Source organism: Morone saxatilis, unplaced genomic scaffold (assembly GCF_004916995.1).
Source record: "Morone saxatilis isolate NCDOM2014 unplaced genomic scaffold, NCSU_SB_2.0 Contig11, whole genome shotgun sequence".
NCBI lineage: Eukaryota > Metazoa > Chordata > Actinopteri > Moronidae > Morone > Morone saxatilis.
This window is the reverse complement of record NW_023339663.1, coordinates 5,994,012-6,014,980: the sequence shown is the minus strand read 5'-3', so window position 1 is coordinate 6,014,980 and position 20,969 is coordinate 5,994,012. Positions and strand designations below refer to the sequence as shown.

The 20,969-nt window shown below is 40.2% G+C and overlaps 2 protein-coding genes across 6 annotated transcripts in view; both read right to left on the bottom strand.

Moving 5' to 3' along the window:
* Positions 1-391: 391 nt before the first annotated feature.
* Positions 392-12,381, bottom strand: cpeb1b (cytoplasmic polyadenylation element binding protein 1b). Of its 4 annotated transcripts, none has more exons than XM_035681921.1 (12): positions 12,248-12,381; positions 11,834-12,005; positions 9,160-9,381; positions 7,582-7,811; positions 6,197-6,452; positions 5,955-6,068; positions 5,161-5,265; positions 4,403-4,539; positions 3,491-3,689; positions 2,978-3,072; positions 2,557-2,637; positions 392-1,848 (listed from the first exon to the last, which is right to left on the bottom strand). In XM_035681921.1, exons 1-12 carry the CDS (start codon positions 12,260-12,262, stop codon positions 1,738-1,740), a joined length of 1,737 nt encoding a protein of 578 aa, XP_035537814.1. In that variant the 5' UTR covers positions 12,263-12,381; the 3' UTR covers positions 392-1,737. The 4 variants fall into 4 exon arrangements, with proteins under 4 accessions (XP_035537814.1, XP_035537822.1, XP_035537830.1 ...); XM_035681929.1 differs by having other exon boundaries at positions 5,176-5,265; XM_035681937.1 differs by having other exon boundaries at positions 11,885-12,005.
* Positions 12,382-17,165: 4,784 nt separating this feature from the next.
* LOC118320775 (RNA-binding protein with multiple splicing 2) overlaps positions 17,166-20,969 on the bottom strand; it is a gene marked incomplete in the record, with an annotated part of 10,540 nt that continues 6,736 nt past the window's right edge. Inside the window, 3 exon segments of one of the 2 annotated variants that reach the window (XM_035651860.1) lie at positions 17,166-18,237; positions 18,812-18,884; positions 20,551-20,714. In XM_035651860.1, the coding sequence (XP_035507753.1) occupies positions 18,819-18,884; positions 20,551-20,714 (230 nt within the window). 2 annotated transcript variants of the gene reach the window in all.

Genomic DNA, 20,969 nt, shown 5'->3' with positions numbered 1-20,969 from the left:
ACGGATGCGTAAGAGTAGTTAACCTGTTAAGCAGGTAAATAAGTTTACACATTAGACAGGATCAAACTCCAGTCAGTTCCTTAGCATACAATAGTAGGAATGGAAAAATATATTACGACAGTTGAATCGCAATACAATGTTGAAAAGGGATGTTCCCCTTCAATAAAATAAGGCTTCTATAATAAAGAAAATAAATTTTGTAGTTTTGTCTGAGTTAAAGTGGAATCTGTCACTGAATATAGTTGCAACACCACACTTAACTCACAATTACATTTAACCAAATGATACTGAAGACAAATTATGACTGACAACCTGTCGGTGTTAAATTATACCACGTTTTCTAAACAACTCCCAAATACACGTCATTAATTAAGAGTCCAGACATGGCCGGTAATGCTTAAACACCTTTATTGTGCCCAATCTGAACATACTCCACAACTGTAAGTAGCAGCAAACTTGGCAGACCACAATGAGGTAGACTTTCAAAACTCTAAAAAGCAGCTGGGCTAAAAGGGACAACAAGCTCAGCATGACAAACTTAATGGATAAAGAAAAGACACTTTGTCTTTGGCACACAGCTTATTATGCATTAATGTCCAACTGGAACAGGAAGGCAAAAATGGGATAAGAAAGCGTGGAATCATTTACTGGGGTCTACTCAAGCTCTGGATAGATTAAATTTATCATCAGCTAAGTGGAAGTTCTTACATTCAACAGGAAACAAGCAGCTGTTCTAACATAGGCGTGTCCCCCTGCTGATGTACAAAAAGTGATTAAAAACCACTGCCACCTCTCCAAACGTGCAAATTAAAAAGTGCAAAAATCAAAAACTATGTACAATCACATGTTCATTCACTCTAGTCTCAACAGGCTCCATCAGTTGCTTGAGAAATGATGGATCGCCAGTTGAAGCGAATCCAGTATTGTTACATACATTTAATATAACTGGATCAACAAAGCAAGTTAAAGTAGTACTTCCAACATTTTGTGCCCATTCAGTTGAAATTTGGGAGGGCAAATTAAAAAAGGAAAAAATTAGCCACAGAAAAATGTATGAGAAAAAAGGAAAAAATAAAAGGGGGGTTTCTCCCATAAACAGCCGCCTGGTAGAATTCTGTTCAAAATTTTCATGTCATGACTTAAAACCGTTTGTGTACAAATTAGTAAAAAACTGCGTAAAAATGTCTGAAATGCGACTGGTTAAATGAAGCCCAACATTCAACTCCCAAAAGTAAGAAACACCAGTTGGCTTGCACAGGAAAAACGGATGCCAACTGGGGGTAGGGGAGGGAGGGAGGAGGGGAAAAAAATAAAAATTTAAAGGCACTGTATGGCATTTGCCAATGAACGGCAATGAGACTTGCGTGATTGCTCTTCACTATGCAACACATGTAAACAAAAAGAAAAAAAAAAGAAATGGCATTTTCATCCACTTCTTAACCTTAGGCTGACTCCCATCTCTCTGTCTGGCCACAAGTCTGGGAAAATGCATAAGTGTGAAGGGCCCCTTGTCTCTCCCAACAAGGTCACTGTGCATAGTGCCACTGTGAACAACAGCAAAAATGTAGCAAGTGCAAAAGTGAACATTTTCTACAGTGATATCCCCAGTGCCTGGTGAGTGCCATGGTGCCCTCGTACTGAGGGACGTCTGGCACACGTGCTCTCCTTGGCGGGCAGCCTCGCCCCGTAGATAGGGGCTCTTCCTCTGGCCCTTCAGAGTGTTTGGATCCATCTGCTCTAGCTGGAGTCCCTGTTCTTCTGGTTGCGCATGAGGGGCCGGTGGTTGCTCAAGATGTCCATGGAGTGCTGCCAGTGCCAGCAAGAGCGGCAGTAGTACTTGAAGCAGGCCTAGGTGTCGAGACAGGGATTGAGCACATTGTAGGCTACTTTAACTGGTAACATATCTGATGTTGGTAAAAACCCTTTCTGGGTGATTCATTTCAAACTGAATTCATGCACAGTAGCTGTAAATAATTTAACAGGTGGTTTATTAACTTGGATCTTATTTTGTAGCCTCTGGCTGCTGTTTCTATCAATTAGAACTACAGCTGCCCCTGAAAATTGGATGATTCAAATCATCCCAGTCCACTTGCATTTTGTCAGTCTGCACTCGTGGTTTTTAGCTGCGTCATTGACCAGAGCGACAGCATGGCAGGCTGTAAACTTTACAAGTCTCAAAATGATCAAACCACAGAACCAACGGATGGAAGCATAGTTAACAGGGCAGCAGCTGCAATGCACTCTGCTCTGGTGGCATTTTAATCCAGTTCTATGCCTTATGAAAAGCTATTTCATTTGCCACATATTTGAAAGCTGCTCTACAAATCATCTTAAACCACACCTTTCCATCTTGTCAGGCAACACTGGAAAAAAAATAATTTAAGGTGGGAATACTGCAACGTATTTGAAACTCTGCCATGTAAATTTGTTGTCCTCAATCTGGTCCAGAGCAGGTTATGACAAACTACCAGCTAAAGTACTGGACACTGACACCAGCCATCTTAAATCCCCACAGCTAGCAGGACAAAGACTGTTGAAACAGGAGTTTTTACTGACCTGGTCTCTGCAAAAGAAAGGCCCAGGTTGGCGAAGGCAAACTTGACACATTGAGTCTTCCAGGTAGGGGTCAATCTGGACCTGAAGGAAAAAGCAAAGTCAGTTCCTCAGTTCACAGCAGTCACAGTAAGTGAGGCGCAAAATACCCAGCTCCACTACAGTCAGTGACAACCTGCTGATTAAGCACCAGTGGCTTTTAAAGTAATAAGAGCCACTTAAACAGAACTTTAAAAGCATCTGTGCTTTGCAAGCAAATTTTGTAATATCCGATTTTCCACTCGTGTTTTATTATTTTAATTAAATACAGACTTTAGCTCTATATACACAGTTAGACATTTAATCCCAGTCACTCAAAGGCTCTCTCCACAACAGATACTAATGATTCATTAGAGCAAGTACAAAGAGTACAGAGTAATCCTACCTTCTTTGTAAACTTGGGGGTTTTGATCTCCACGAATGCTGCACACACAGCCTTCAGGTAACTGCGCTGATTGTTAAAAGTGACACGTCCAGAGCCTGTAGGCAACAAGATATTCAGTCTGGATCGGATTGATGGCAAAAAACATGTTTAGACACGTTTATATAAAACAGATATTTGATATTCATCAGTTTCTTCAACAGTCACCACAAAAGATTAGCAGCTGGTTTATGGCTCAAATCCTCAGGTCCAGGTTTAATAAACAGATTTTGCCTCAATGAGTACAGTGAATGCACTGATCACAGCAACTCCACTGAAAAGCATTGGCTTCAGGAATGTGACCGTGTTCAGTTTCTGATTTCAGTCATGCACCATTTCATTTTTAAAAGCAGTGCAAGTTGACAACTTGAATGATTAAAGAAATCCTGAACTCCTTAGTTTACAACATTTCTACGAAACTATGCGCATACAGAAGCAGAATTTTTCCATTAACCCGTTTCCCTCGATCGGACTCACCTATGGGGTACTTGTGCTTGTCCGTGTCGATGCCAGCGTACATGACTCCTCCAAACAGGTCGTTCATGATGCTGGCCAGCGCTTCAGCGTTCAGCATGCCATGCAGGGCACCAACAAACACCGTCTTACTGGGGTCCAAACGCTGGGCAGGGCAGCGCACATAGTTACTGTCGGAGATCACCCAGGGGATCACCTGCACCTAAACAGGGAGAGGGACGAGAGTCACAGGAGTCACTTTACACAATACTTGATGTTTCCTAAACCTGAAGAATTTAAGAACAAGGCAGGAAAGTAGGGCTTGGTATTGTTTGCAATAGCAGTTATTTTTAAGAGGGATGTCCTCATTGACCCCGATCCCTTGAGTATCAGTATCTACAATACAGAGTCCATGATCTGTGATATGAGTCTGATCAGCTTTCAGCACGGTACAGCTTGACGCTGAGCTACAGTACAGACACATTTTGGTCAGTTGCAGAGTATTTGACACCCTGCTGTACCGGGAAGCAACTCACGTGTGAGATACAGAAAGTTAAAGTGCAGAAAAACACTCAGATTAACTTTGATGCAGTACTATTTAGAATTGGTTGAAGAGGTTTATTTACAAAAAACTCTAAATCTACACCAATCTACAGTAATGCAATTCAATACAGCTCACAACTTTGTGAAGCTCATGTTTGGCTTTTGTTGAGACCATCGTTAATGTATACCCATGTTTTGTAGCCAAATATTACATTGTATAGTAACTAAAGTTGTCAAATTTGTGTAAAAAGTACAGTATTCTGTGGATTGTAGTACAGTAGAAGTGAAAGTAGCATGAATAGAGTACCAGTCAAGTATTCATTTGAGAGCCTTTTACATTCCACCACTGACTGCAGTGCATTATTGTGCCCTGCATGTTTAGTTTCTACTCACATCTTTGCATCGCATTCTGCGGCTGGACATCTTGAAGTAGTACTCCCGGTTGTCCTCAGGGTGAAACGGGTCCTGAGAGCAGGCATGGAGCAACGCCCGCACAGACTTGTCATTCTCAAACACCAGGTAAACATAGCCTAAAAACACAGAATACTTTAGGATACAGACAAATGGGTCTCAGACATTGTGTGAATTTAGACTGGCACAATGACTCAGTAGTTTCAGGCAGCAAAGATAAATTACACAAGTGAGTCATTAACTCGCATAGCAATTTGCAATGTGTCAATTTTAAAAAGGCCAGATAATCAAGAGTTTTAAAAGGAATATAATATAAACCGTTTTGATTATCCGTGAATTTTGTTTTAATAAGTCATAAATGTGAAAAACTATAAAGAAAAGACATTTCAGGCAGTGATGATCTGTCTAGACACGTTTAGGACAAGTAGAAATGTCTAAAATTACAAAGACATCTCAGTCCAGCAGCCTAAAAGAATAGCACAGTGAGTTGAATGAATACCTCTTGGGGGAAAAAAAAAAAAAATAATAATTACTTTTACTTTAGGTCTCACACATAGTTAAGCATTTTGTCCACTGCCTGCCATCTACCACCATGTTTTATGCTACATTTAAGCCCAGTATCACCATCCAAAGATGCTCTAGAGGCAAGCACTCAAACTCACCAACATGCCACGTGTTCACCACAGTGCCACCCTAAAACCATGAAGAAGAAAAAAAATAGCCTACCAGCTTGTTGTTACCTTTAGCCACATTACCTTTGGGAGGACAGCGAGGGTGCTTTCCATCCTTACCCGGCCATTCCACAGTCAGAGGGCCGTAGCCACTGAAGGTGTTGATCAGGCCGGCTGAAATAAAGCATGAAGGAGTGAGGGTGACAAACTGTACGTTTAGCAGATGTCTTCAGTAAAAGAGAACCAGTATTTCAATCGTCCATAAAAACTCTTAATGTTTTAATGGTTGTGGTTGCAGGAAGTTGAGACGGCTTAAAAATACTCCAAAAATAAGCATTTTTGAGCATAATGACCTTTCAGCATGTCAAGTCTCATAACTTCTCACTGGTTGGAATTTATGTCTAGATATTTGTTAACCAGTATCTCAATGAAGGATTTAACAGTTAAAGGATTTTTAGTTAAGAAATTCTGTAAAGCCACAATATGACAAATGAAAGAATGTTCACTTTGTTACATATATCTTTTAAATTTAAAAAAACTAAATTCCTCATTCTTTAATTTATTTGTGTACTAAAATTACATTTGTTTAATTTGTAAACTTGCAGACACGGATTGTCATTTAAAAACAAAATTCAACTTTTAAAATTGACAACGGTCATGGGAGGGACCATGTTAATGTCAGGTCAAAATTATTCAAAAAGGTTGTTCAGAAAGGCTTTTAAAGAATTCCTGCTTATGTGACATCACGCTGCAGGTAGGTATGGATTTAAGCCCAAGGTGCCCTTTCGTTGCACAGTACCGCTAATAAGCATCTAAAAATCAAGAGAAGAAGTCAGACACTGTAAAATAAAAGCAACAGTTACCTTCTGTGATGTCCCAGGGCACGCCACCAAGAAAAACCTTGCAGGAGTACAGAGGATCCTTGTTGTTTCTAGGAGGCAGCTGACCACTCCAGGTGAACGTGGCCTCATTCACAGCTGGACAGTCCAGAAAAAAGGGGTAAACAAAAATCACTTTTACCCAAAAAGCCATCAAAACCACCATGTATACCCTTATCAAAGAAGTGTAGAACAGTTGATATACATTTTAAGTGTTTCACATTTACCTGCAGCCTGTCTGTGCAGGCGGGCTTCCCTCTCAATGCTGAACGTATCATCCGACTGGTCGAGCATGTCTGCGCCAGGCCATGGAGATCCAGTACGCCAGCGGCGGGAAATGGTTGAGGAGGCAGGGCTGGCACTGGATGGTGGTGTCAGAGGAGAGCCGGAGTCCTGGGGGTCCAGACGGGAGCCCAGGCGCATCAGATCCTTCTGCATGTTTGATGCAAGATAAGGCAGGGGAGGGGAGATCCGCAAAGTAGACTGGAGAGAGATAATTGTACCTTACTGAGGCATGACACTGACATGATTTAGGCATATAAAAATATGACTAGTGTGTAGTGTTTTTCAAATAAAAAAGCAAAAACAAAAGAACCAGTAAATATACAGTGCATCTCCACAGCACTGATTCCATCAGCACAAATTCCTGTCATACTTTCCAATTTGCTGCTCAGTTTCTCAGAAATACAGATTTTATTCACTAGTGAGGCGAAGCCTGTGAGCTGGTTTAGGCAGCCAGTTTGAATCTGCCGTTACTCTGACATGACAGTCCTCTCACTCAAACATTAAACGCACCATTGCCATCGGAGGTGTACTGATGCAGTCACTCTTTTGCTGCACTGCTCACCTCAAGGCTATGCTGACACTTGCTGCTAGGGATGCTGCTTGTATAGCGTTTTATAATCCCCCACCTCCACCTATAGGCTCAGAGTCCAGCTTCCCCTGGGAGCCTGAGTTTGGGGTTTTCTTGATGGAACAATAAGGTCAGAGTCTTGACACAAAATGTCAGCGCTCCAAATATTTCACATTCACATAATAATCCATTATACGTGAGGTGGATGACTCAAGACTTACTGCAGATGTTTCACATTAAAATTCTAGTAGGAAAGGGAGGGATTATACTTCTGTGTGGGAAGTATTCAGTTTGACTGATGGTGGTAAACATTTTTTATAATTTGAGAGTTTGGTAATCATGGCACAGTTGTATGTAGTATATGCAGTGATAAATTAGCGCTGTGGAAATGTACATTAACCTGAATTTATCAAGAAAACTGGTAAACAGATGTTAGTTTCATTTAACAAACAGCATCAACAAAATTAAAACTGGAGCAGATCAGAAAAGAGCAAGATGCCTTACTTAAAATATATTTAACAGCTAAAATCTGGAATATGGGCCCATCTCTAAGCCTGACTTAAGGCCCAAGCCACCATTTAATCATTTATTTTATCATCTACAGGTCAGCATATTGTGACCTGGCTTTCCAACCGACCTCAATATTAAGTTAAAAGCAAAAAGGCAATAATAGGATGCCCACCTTGGTTTGAGACAAATTGACCTGACCTGGCCCCTAACCACCAATAGTGTTACAGGAAAAAGTAGCATGTGCCTTACCAGCATGTCACAGAGGTGGTCTGAGCCAGAGCTGAAGCCGCTGGTCTCCGAGTCTTCAGGACTACTGGAGCGAGAGTCCAAAAAGGAGCTCGAGTCCAGACGGTTTGCCATGCGAGCCATGCTCGGGAACTTCTCCAAGAAGTCAGCAGTCATGCTCATGGACTCAGGGGGCAGGTAGCCTGGGGGCTTCCCAAGGATGCTACTGAAGGGACTGTTCAGCAGACCCAGCACTGGAGAAACAGAACAATTACACCATTTACAGTCTCATAGTGATGACTCACTGCCATTTCAGAATGACCATGGCAAAGGGATGAGCTAACCGAAGAAAATGTGATGTGTGCTGAATCTAAAGGGCCTGTGGATTTGGCATGCTGAATTGCAACTTAAAGTTTCTAAACGTTGTCTTTTCTTTGCTTTAAACTAGGAATCTGCTTTGCAATTGAATGAGCAAAGTTAAAATTGGTTGTATGTGCTGAATCTGCAGACCTGTCTGAAAGGCTGCGTTGCAAACTCAAGTATCCAAAATTTGCATGTAGAAGAGGATACTCCGCCAACAGCAAGCCAAAACGCCTGAGTCGACGCTCGAAGCATTTTCAATTTTACTCAATGTTTTGTAATGTGGCTGCTACTAATCTGAAACCTAATCTTTTTACAGAAGCTACACACCTTTCCCTTTTATTTTTAAATCACTGGGGGAACAACTCATCTGACACCTTTCCCCAAACTAAGCCCAGTGACTGCTAAGCAGCAATTCCTTAACCATTAACCAGCATCTTCCTTCCTATTGATAACAAAGTGAGTCAGCTGGGAGCTGTGACAGATATGTACTGCATGGCCTGTAACAGTGAACATGCAGCTCTGAGGGGATTATTCAACTGTAGGCCGCAGTCAAAGCTCTGTCCCACTTTGTAGCGAGCCCAGTTTAGAAAGCTCTAAATGAAGTTATGCCTTGTTGGTTCGGACATGCGGCAATAAAACTATAGCTCTACAAATGGGTCACGACAAGTGGAGCATCGTTATAGTCGTGATACCTTTCCAAAGATGGACGCTGATCTCAGACCTGTCTGACCCTGTCCCACAGCCCAAATGTCAGCATATACGTCTATGTTTGTGCATATTAAGCAGTTATGTACGACTTAGTCCAGTTTTCTGTTTGTATCTCAACTAAACCTATGCACTGCCTGAACAACAACATGGCACCATCAGTTTGATCAACAGGTTATACACTTAAACATTTAGAATAAGACCTCTTGGTTATAATCTCACATCCTGTAGGTTTGGGGAAAAGAAAAAGTAGCTTTACTGGATTGTTTTTGTGCCTGCTGGGTTGCTAGAGATGCAGCAAAGCAAAACTGCTACATCATCCTCCCTGGTGACGCTACAGTCTGTTCCCACACACAGACTGCTTTTAATAACCAACCACCACATACTTCAATAGAAAGGGGGGCTACACAAATCAAGGAACAACCTCACAGATGTTACAATATCTACTGTAATGTAGAAATAAAAAGGTCACAGAGCGAATAAACTCTAAACCTACCACCACCACACTCTGGGAGACAAAAGATGTGTACTTACTAGAGGGCGAGCTGGTCTGAACCTGGGAAGGGGAGGAGTGTGTGTCCGTCTCCTGGCTGCTCCAGGGTCTGTCCCAGCCGGACAGCCGGAGAGACTGGAGGCCCAGGCCCAGGTCTGTGACACCCGGTGGGCCCCTGGATGACGGCATCTCCTGAGAGCCAGGCATGCCACCACAGTTGGGGAAGAGCATCCTCCTGCTGCCCACCGCAGCCAGCTCCGACTCTTTTCGGTCCAAGATCCAGTTCAGAGATTCAGAAAAAGAGGAGAGGAAGCGTTAGACAGCTAAAAAAGAACTGTTGTTTCAGTCTGCGTTACATAGAAGAGGGTATGAGAGAGTCGTCACACAAAACTGTTTCTGTGAAGAGAAATCTCATTAAAAAAATAAATAAAAAAAACTTCCCACATCATCACATCTCCCCCTACCCTGGCTGACGGGGGGGCTAACCTGCTGCCTCTGTGCTCGGTGAAACTGCCATGCATCTCTGTCCGCATCACTGACCCACCTAGCAGCATGTGACATGGCTGCTGATGCACTCGCACACCCCTGCTAATGACATCAGCTTTCCCCCACCTCCCTGCTTCCTTGCCTAACAACTGTGTAATGAAAAATTCCTGTCGGAGCTATTGGCTTGTTGATAGAAGTACTCCCCTCGCTGGTAGGCACAGCACGTCTGAGTCGGTGAGAAGACAGCCGCCACTGCTACCACTGTTACTGCTGCTGCTGCTTACTCTGTGTCTAGCCTTGTTTCCTGGGTGAGCTGACAGAGGCAGGGGGAAGGGAGGGGGGGAGGCGAGAGGCAGAGCTACCGTGGCATGGTGGGAGGCAGCATGGGAGATGGGAGCAAATGACTCAGCAGACTTAATTTAAAAGAGAAGTTCATACTTGAGGATGCTCAATAACCAAAGCAGTAAACTGGATTTAAATAGCCATCACACACACACACAGAGCGGTTAGTGCATTCTCCTGATTTGTTGCACACAAACAGTGAAGAAAAGAGCATGCAGAGCCTCTCTGTAGCACAAGCAGCTGACTGATCAGATGTTGAGGACGGAGCCATTTGCACTGCCAGCTCCTCCCTTCACTCTCCAGGCCTGGAAAGCATCCAGCTGCCAGCTACAGCCCTGATTCAGCAACACCAAGCTGTGGCGGTGGGGCAGAGGCCACAGAGGAAGTTCAGCTCAGTTTGCATCAAGATACAATTCACTTAAGTATCACTTAACTTACAGAACATTAGTGTTGCACTGCTGCATAAGTCAAGCTGGGTGAAACCTTTGTAAAATAATCTAGAGCAAGACTGCAAGTCACAAGTGCAGACATGCCTTTGGCAAATTAACAATGCAAGGAAAGGATGCAGGGACTGTGCTGAGCTTAAATCTTGGCAAATCTCACTCTTGGGGGTAAAAAAAATAAAAAAAACACTTAGAAGTGCTGCAATGCTGCAGACCAGCGATGCAGCATGAATCAGCTGCTGGCACCCAAATGATAATGACAAGGTGAAGGAGGTTTAACAGATGGAAACTCCTGATGAGTGAGAGGGATGAACTCATCTTAAAAAAATAAAACAAAAAACATGCTGTTAATAACTAGTGCTGTTGTACCTTGTATTCAGGGTCATTTTAGGGTGTCCTGGTGTAAATGTGTAGCTATAAAGAGGAATTCAACATCAGATTCAGTGGCAGAGCCGCCACTCGGGTCATGTCTTCTGTATTTGAGGTTTTCAGGAAACTACAATTGAAACTTACACATGGTGGCTTATTTATGTATTTTAGTTAATCAAGAATCTAACTGTAGCCTAACTGAGCTGCTGTTTGGTCTATAAAATGTGTTTTTTTTAAAGGGTGAAAAATGTTTCATTGTTTCTCAAGTCCCAAGGAGACATCCTTTAGTGTCTTGTTTCATCCACAATCCAAAGATAATTCAGTTTAAACATTCAGTTTATTGAAACCTGTAAATCAAAATTTAAAAGCCAAAATCTGATAATTTAGACATTAAAGACATTTAGACATGTTTAGGATTAATTTAATTGACAACTATTGTAGCTCTAATTTTTACAACTCAATATATTCACATTTTGTGTTGTCACCAGGGCTGAAAAGCAACAGAAAATGTATTGCCAATCATTTAGATAATGAACTAATCGCTTAATCCCCTTATCAAGAAAAACCAAAGCCAAACATTTTCCATTTTCAGCTTCTGAAATGTAAGAAGTTGCTACTTTGTTTTGGACAGTTGGACAAAACCTGCAGATGGACATTGTGGGAAGCTCCCCCCTTTACGTTTAATAAACTTTAATTTTTTTTATAAACTTTAATGATTAATCTAGTTTAAATAATAATGAAATGAACTTAATTATTATTACTGAAACTAAATTTAGAGTATTTCCCAACTAAAATTGTATCCTGGCAGTGTGGCCTTAAAACAGCATGTAGTTCTTAATGTGTAGGGATACAATACCATGTTAAATGATTCAAATACAAGAAAATAGAAACATTTAGATTAAACCACAAACTTAATTATTGACTTAGGGGGTTGGTTTAGTGTAGGGACTTTGATTCAAGTCAGTATTTCCACAATCTTTGCTGGAGTGTGTTCATAGACCAAGCACGGATCTTTTTCCTGCTTTTGCAGCCTGCAGTCCACCTGCTGCAGAGTGAGACATAAATGAGACTTTACCACACAGCATGTCTGGCTTTCCCTTGGTGTTGTTGGGTGTGGTGCACACACCGGTGAAATCCAGAGCGTTGCCCAGCATGGTGTTCATCCTGCGGAAGATGTCTGCGTTGCTGCAGGTAGACAGGGCCGGAGACTCGGAGTCCGGGCTATCCGGCCTGCGGGGATCGTTTCTCTGCAGGAGGAAACCAGAAGACACGAGTAAAACAATCCTGCATTCGTTGCTGAAGGTTAAACTCAAGGTTAAGACACTTGAAAGCAGATTAAAAAACACTCCTGGCGAGCCATTTTGGGGTAGGAAGGAACATTTTCACACGTCTGGAGACGTCGGTGCTAGTTTCGTAACACACAAGGTCAAATGTCGTAATTCGTGGGCCTAAACTAAATTAGTTTAATTTGTTTTTTTTTTTAACTCACCAGGGAAAACGCCATAATGTGTACTGACAGCCTATGAGAAATGTCACAATAACAACCGTTGCCTGCAATAAAAGGTCATACTTATGAAGTCTGCTAACCAGCTAATTAGTCTCAATTTAGTGAACGTGTGCTCTGCGAATGACTGTGGCTCGAGGACCTCAGTCTGTTCACGTGCTCCACATCAAAGGGAGACCGCAAAACAGTCACGTGTCAATGTAGATTTTAATTTGAAAAGACTTTTTAAAAATTATTTAACAAAAATTAGTTAATTTCCTGCCCAATGCATTCTTGGATATGCCCTACAGTATTTAAAACAAATTATATAAAATACTGTACTAATACTGCAGGTATACTTTTTCTTGACTATATTATTCTTAAAAATATATTATTAAAACATTATTCTTGCTAGTCTGATAGTAAGACTGTATTTTTATTCATTTGTATCCATGAAAAATGTGTTCAGAGGTCTGCAAACAAATTTGTGTCTCACTATTATGATTCCTAACTGATTCATTTCAGTACAGGGAATTTTGAGGTGTATCACTGGTCTGCAGCATGTTTTTAAACCTTTATTTATTCAGAAAGTTTCACTGGGCTAAGATTGATCATAGCAATCACTTGTTGTTTGGATATACCAAAGCAACATATGAATAGTAGTTGTTGTAATGAGACTTAGAAGCCTTGACCATGCTTGTCTTTTTTAATCAGTTGCCGCAGAGGATAAAAGTGACTTATAATAAATAATATGAACATAAATAAGTACAAAGAAACAGAGCCTACATAAAATAAGATAAAGTATAACATTTAAAGTAATGGAAAAGCTTTACCTTAATGATATCTGCTGCTCATCCTCTTAAACAGCTTGATACAGTACCTCTGTACCGTGGTTTCATTACAGATGATAAATATTGTATTCTTTGTTATGAGGGTGCCTCCGAATATCACATCCTTCTCAAAGTTAAAATTGAATAGTGAACTTTGAAGTCCCATAAATGATTATGATTGTTTCTGATGCTGTTTGTTTGTGTGTCTCTGTGCTCATATTTCTTCTGCTGTACTCAGGTCTTTCTTGCACGACAGATCTTATTATCTATGAGACAATCCGATTAAATAAAATCAGACTGGATGCTTCCCAGTACAACCTCAGTCTGATCTGTTTGCCACTGAGTGACTCCACTGGAGCAGTTGGAGGTTCAGGACTTTACTTTGCTCTCTAACCTTTGTTCTGTGCACATATCTAAAGTTCTACAGACAGAGAAAGCTCCTACATCAAATCTTAGAAGCATATGTCAAAAACAACCCTTTTCATCCTCATGAAGTAGAAAATGGAAGTTTCATTATCTGAAGGAAAAGTGAGCATTGACCTGCCCTGTATTTGGATCACATGCTGGCCACTTTCAAGTGAACAACAATTACAGTAAAGCAGTCACTGGCAAACAGGTTTTTAGATCTCAGGCTCCCTAACAATGTACAGATAATACAGGCAAACAGACACATGTGCACAGAAAAAAGTCATTTAGGTCAAATCTAATTAGATTCTATGACATAAAATAGTGCAGAAGCCAAAATATAGGAATAAATCCTAATAATATAAAATAATATTACTACTGTGATAGATGGTTATACAGTAACAGTACAATGTATTAACTGTATGTATGTAAATAGGTTGTGCAGTAATGTAGTACATGTATATACATAATGACAACAGGTGGTAGACAGGTATGTACATAAATATAAATACTGTGATGTAAACAGTAAGTAATCTGTGAAACCATTGCAGTATATTATGAATGCACAGTACCAGTAAATAAGTGAGGCAGTAGTATAAAGTAGTATAAAGTGCAAATGTATCAATACCATCCACATAAAGTGACACAGTTTTCAAAAGTGATCCTGTTGACAATAATCCTCCATGGATGGCAGCTCGGTCTGGTGATGTGCTGAGCAGTTTTACCCACCAGTGCAGTCTTGCTGTGCAGTTTTCAGGCCCAGAACTGGTCACAACAAGGTCATTCCTGTTTCCAGGTGTGTGAATCTCTCATTTTGACTCTCCCTACTGCATCTGCTGCTTTAGGACCCCCCACGCTTTGTAAATCCTTCAACTGCTGCTGCATAAAACTAGTATATTAATAGAATAGAATACAACTTTATTGTCTTAAGCTCACCAAAACATAAAACAACATATAACTCTGTCATCAGTGTATAAATGTGTGTGAATGGGTGATTGTGACCTGTAGTGTAAAATGCTTTGAGTGGTAGGTGGTTTGAAAGGTGCTATGTGTGCAGTGCATATACCATGTATAAATAAAACACATGCAACAAAGCATGAAACCTTAACATTTGCATATTAAACTGATGTTTCTATCCCCGATAACAATATAGTTCATGCAGTTATGGTTACAGTTCACTGTTAGTCATGAGATTATGATGAAAAGCTTCCACTTCATGTTGAAGTTCAAAGATGCTCCAGGGTTCAGATGGTGAGGGGTTTTCCATTCACAAAAAGGTGACCTATTGAAAAAACATGGGGTTGATTTCAGATTAAAAGATATTTACACACAGTAGATACTCACAACAGCAGTGTAGGTAAAATGTGAGAAGATTTAAATTGCCTATACCTTTGTGCTTCAAGTGGAACTGACACTTGATAAAAAAAGGCTTTGTGAGAATGTAATCAGAGGCAAGAGCTGTCACCTAACTTAATTTAAGACTGGGTAAGATGGAAAGTTATTGAGCCGCGTGGGAAATAAAGTCTATGCAAGCAGCAGAAGAATTAGTTCAGCGAGGGCAAAGAATAATAGAACACAAGCACACAAATAAAGTACACCAAATTAGCAATAAATGCAGTTATAGATTAGAGACTTTTGTAGTTTGATTTGATTCCTATTCACACAGGGTTGGTTGGAAAACTGTAACTATGGCATATGAAATATGGTATATGGCTTTAGATTCGATAATTAGCTTGATGAATTAAAATTATGTGCTATAAAAATATAAAACAGAATATATTTGTGGATGAGCTCATTTGATTACAATTTGAGGACTTGTGTTATACAGTTTGATAATATGTTAAAATTATTATTTAATCTAAAGGAGAGTCCTGATGTTTCTGAGAGCACAGCTGAAAAAAAAACCTTTATCTGCAATTGATGCCCTTATTTTCGTCATCTTGCTCTCTCCATCTCGTCGTGTGGATGTTGGGCCAGTAGAGGGCGACAAAGTCCTGTATTAAAATAAATTCCATGCTATTTGATTGAGTTTCCTGTTGTTTTATTGCTGAACCAAAGGAAGATTTTTCCTTCTTATATTCTACATATTCAAACACATTTGTTAGCATTATTTAAAAACGTTGTGGCTCAGATACAGTGTTGTTTTATTTTATTGTAACAACATAAAGCAATTCTGATTAGTTTACAATTTGTTTACACAAGAAGCAGTAATGTACATCTACGTACACATACTGTACAATATTTGTTTGAAATATGAGAATGTGTGAAATTAATTAAATATAAAGGTTTTTTTCTCCCACATTTCTCTGAAAGATAAGGGCAAACGATAATCATAACTGCATTTTCATTTCAAGAGTTTACAAAATATGGATGCTTAAGGTTTTATTGCATATTACATTATGAAATACAGCTTGTGCCTGAAAGATAAAAACAGCAGAGAAAAGCAAATGTTCTGCCTTCCAATCTGCAGAATCCCCATCTTCACACTCCGTATTGATTTCATGTCAATCCAAATATTCTGAGAGAAAGTGATGTTAAATGACCCGTTTTTCCGTGAAGGGCAAGTGGCTGATAAAAACATTTTCTTCCTCTGAAGTGTTGTTCGTTTGGTTTTATCTCTCTAGATTTGAATGATCAGTTCTCTATAAGACAACATCAATTGATGCATTAATAAATCCCCTTAAGGCTGCAACAAATTATTATTTTCATTATCCATTAATCTAAATTTTTGAGATTTAGTTTGCCAAATAAAAAAAAATTGTGAAAATGTCCATCGGTTTCTGAGAGCTTGTGGAGATGCCTTTAAATGTCTTTTGTCTGACCTACAATCTAAAACCCCAAATATACTCAGTTTACAATAATAAAAGCAAAATCACATTTAAGAAACTGATACATTTGACAGTTTTGCTAGATAAACTTAATCAAAATCAGCCAATTGGACATTAGTGCACTAGTTACCTTTGTTCTCAAATCTTTATTTTTGATAAAACGGTCAAAAACTAGATATATGGAATTTAAATACATTTCAACCCACAATACCATAATAAAGAAACATGGCGCTTCAATGGTTAGTACTGTCACCTCACAAGAAGGTCCTGGGTTTGATGGCTGGGGTAGGGCCTTTCTGTGTGGAGTTTACATATTGCACTGCCTTGGAGTTGGTCTTGGGCACCGCTTCTATCTTCTATATGTTGCGCTTTATGTGATTGTATATGTGACAATGAAGCTTATTCTATACTATAAAGCTTTAACTCACAGCTATGATTCAGTGGACGCTGATCTAACGCTCTACTATAAGTCAGAAACTTCAGATGCAATATCAGTCCTGTATATAACAACTTAATTGGCACATTATGGACAAATGTTTACAGTTAACCAGCAGCACTGCCACCATTACAATTAAGCAGCTGGTCATATTGAGAACAGTCACTTAAGAGTCCCTCGAGGAGCCGTCATGGTTGGTTGAGCAGCATCTTACCAGCTTATGAGGGCAGAGTGTGGAGGTCAGCTCCACGCATGATTCAAAGAGACACTAATGCAATGGTGCATTACAAATGAAAAGTTGGCATGAATTATTGATGTCAACATCTGATGTTGAGAGTTCAATTTTTGGAGTTAGCATCCAGTGTCAGAGCCTTTGTTAGCTTTGATTGGCCGCAGTGATAAAATGACAGATGCTCAAACACAAATGCATTCACTTCTTTTATTCATAAGATGGGAATATTTTTTACATCTTATGCACAGCAGATACAAAGACAAACATGTTCTAAACCACAAACTAAATTCCTCCATCGCTCTAATCCTGCTTCCCATTTCAAAATGGCCCCCCCAAAAAAAGCAACCCTTTACGTTTGTAGTCCAGTTTCACATTCTGAAAGATCGTTTTACAGCAATCTCATGTTAGCAGAATGGCACAAGCCACGTTCAGAATACCATTTTTTGACAGATACCCACTTCCGCTTTAAACAAATTGCACTTTTTTCCTCTTTAAAACTACGTCAACAGGATTATAGGATCAAAAGTAACACCAAAAACACAAGAGACGACTAAACATCCAACTTATACAGGTTCATTATTTAGTTGCACAAAAATGCATAAATATACATTACGCAAAAAGTACAAAAATATTTGTACTTTCCTTTGCTCAAATAATGACAGACATTGATATGATCATAGGGACTGGGGTTGTCATAGAACGTAGGGATGCATTCACAAGGTCCATGCGAGATAAGCCATTTACACAACAGCCTAGCTTTCACAGAGGTAAGACCAAGGTTCTACGGTAAAACAAAACATTTCGCTGTCTAGGCCAAGGTAAAGAGGCAACACAAACACTAAGAAAATTAGGATACACAGAACTCTGCGTTCTAAATTCATGCCAAAAAGACTAACATGCAATGACTCTTAACGCTTCTAAACCTCCCAGGAGCAGCGGTAAACCCATAGAAGGACTAGCTTAACAACGGTAACTTCAATTCGTCAATTTTCCTCTGCAATTATGATCCATGGAGTTTGACTAGGCTTTGCATGAGTTTTTTTTTTGAAGTGCTAAGATGGTACCGCAATAGTTGCCAAGGATAAGCTCAGATTGTCGACAGCAAGATGGTTTCAACTCACACTCCCCCCAGAGACAATCGGGAGGAGATATAAATACTGTTTGTTTATAGTAATGCACATTTGTCCATTAAATAAACCTGATTAAATTAATGAAGAGCTTGGCAAACCTCACTTCAGCTGGACAAAGGTGTGGTTTCCAGAGGCCTGAAGAAAAAAGGAACAGTTAGCTTCATTCAAAAATAAAACTTGGAAAATAAGTTATTCTTATTCTATAGTCTGTCAACACTTTAGTGTGTTAGTCTCTCTCAATTGATGGACTTCCCTAGCCTGTCAGCAGCTTTTAGTCCCAAGCCAGTTTGTTCCTTTTGAAGACAAATCACAAGAACAGGCCACAATTACATAGTTTCAGAAGTAAATAGCAAGTTTATTGGGGACCATTTCCAGCTGTGGATTAATACACATTTGGTGTGCTAGTAAAGTATTTCATTGCATTTATGTTTTTAGAAGGAACACACTGGCTTGAGGCAGAGTGCCACAGACCGGCTGGGAAAGTCACAAAGTACTAAAAGATCAACACACTGTTTGTTTTTATCTTTTCATTGGATTATACAATAAAAGATCCAGCCTCAACCTTTAACACTTAATCAGTTGTGGGGCATTTTCATTATGTTGACACATTCTGCAGTTTTCAGTTTGCATGATATCAGGGTAGCAGAAGACAGTGGGTGAGGGTGGTTGGCAAATCTAAAAACACACTGTTGGACCAAAGGTTACTCACTAAATATCTAACAAAACTGCCGGGACTTCCATCCAGGCTGGGAAGTCTCAGAGGGTGTAGGGTACCAGCGCATCTAAAGAAACACAAACAGTCATATACACCAGACCAAAACCAGGCTTCAGTCCTTGAAATCATCTGCAGATTTCATCCATTAACACACTTTGAAAATACAAAACAGGTTTAGGAGGACTGTCCCTTTAAGCCCTGGTCACTGAAGCCAAGGGAATGTGGGTCACGTAGCTGCTCATTGAAGACAATAGTCCTCGAGTAATTAACAGGCATGGAAATGTGGAGCGTTGAATCTCAGTGTGTTAAACATTTCCACAGTGAGAGCTGGTATGCCCGTACCTTTTCCACACCTGTTACGAAAACCTGTGGCAGAATGAGGCCTCACATTGAATTAAACAGGACAGAGGCCACGACTGCAGGCCCTAACAGCTTAATATACTCAGGAGGTTATCAACAGTTGTTTAGAGACTCTTGAGGTTACATTGCTGTGTCAAACCAACAAGGCAGAGAGTCAGTGGGAAGAGAACTTTGAGCATTTTAGGGATCTCTCATCAGATTGCAATTAAAAAGGCTTTTGCCCCCTTTGTGTGGCTACAGTCAGCTTATGTTCCAACAGGAACGTGGACAGTAAGTTGGCACCTCCAGAGAAGGCCATCAGGTCTGACAATTTCGCCAAGCAAATACCTTACATTCCTCTGCCCCTTGTGCCCGACAAAATGGCCTATGTAATAGCTGCCTACTTTGCAGTGTAGCACTCCCCTGTGCTCCAAATTGCAGGAGGAAGTTGGATCACAATGAACTTTAAATGACCCAACAAGAGAAATATTTTCCATTGCTATTGTTACCAAAAGCCCTGCCCACTGCACTAGTGTTGTACCATTTGGACTGCCATTAGCTTACAATGTAAACATTTTGTACACCCATTCTCCTCCATCTTGTTTGATCACATTTTCAGATGACATGGACATGAATATTTGTAAACCAGATCTAATTTAAAAAAAAATTGATTTCAGACTGAAACCCTGACAGCGTGAAGCTACAGCCTAAATGCAAACTAGCACAGAATCTTAGTTGGTATCAGACTCCATCTTAAGGCTCAAATTTGTGGGTTTTTTTTAATGATTAGTTGAAGCTGCAGACCAAAACATAGATATTTTATCAGTAAGAGAAGCTTTTATCCTTCTGCGCACTGACAAGACGGTGACGCATGGAGCTCCATTAAAGTAAAGATTTATACCTTCATGTCTGAGACTCATCCACAAAAAGGAAGCGATGAGCCAAAAACAGCCAGATGACAACCACAAAGAGGGATTTAAGGCAAGTGTATTGTAAGGTTATACTACATCAAAGAATGTACACAATGTACTGCCATCACTTCCACTGATGGCAGTGCAGGAGTCGAGACAGTTTCCATTTCAAAATGACAAATCTTTTTATTACAATATAACTCATGGTTTTAAATTCCATTCAGCCCCGTTTTGAAGTTTGAAATTGCAGTGGTGTGTCTTTAATCATCTCCCGAGTTTTAGGATTAAACTTTATTTCCCTCAATAAGCAACTTCTTTGTAGCTGTGATGGACTAACTGAGCAACGTGAAAACATGCATTTTATGGCAGCAGTGCATGATACAAATGCAGGCCTTTATTTTATGCATCTATAAAAAGGCTCCCTCTATTGTCAGCTGAGTGTGTACTAGAGAAAAGTGTACTAGAAAAAAAGAAAACACACACCGGTTGGTCCCTCACCTGGGCGTGGAGGGCTGCAGCCGCAGCAGCGGCTGCTGGGTAAGTAAAGGCTGCGTGAGGGAGGCCTGGGGTCAGCTCCGTGGTGTACAGGGGGTAAGGAGTCCAGGCATCCGGAGATGCTGGGATCAGTGCTGCCCCTGTCAGATCATCTGGGGAAGTACAGGGTGGGAGGAAACAAAAGGCTGACTGACCAACCCTTGAACATATGGGATCATGCAAGCAATCAGTACACAAACTTTAAATAAGGAAGAAAATGTGTAATCAATACATGCTGCAAAAAGAGTTTCTTACTGCTTTGTGTCATTATGTGGCTTTTTGGTTTACTATTGACCAGCGATTAAACATAGTAATATCTTTTACTGTCACTAAAATATTATCTTTAAAACTACAAAAAAAAAAAAAAA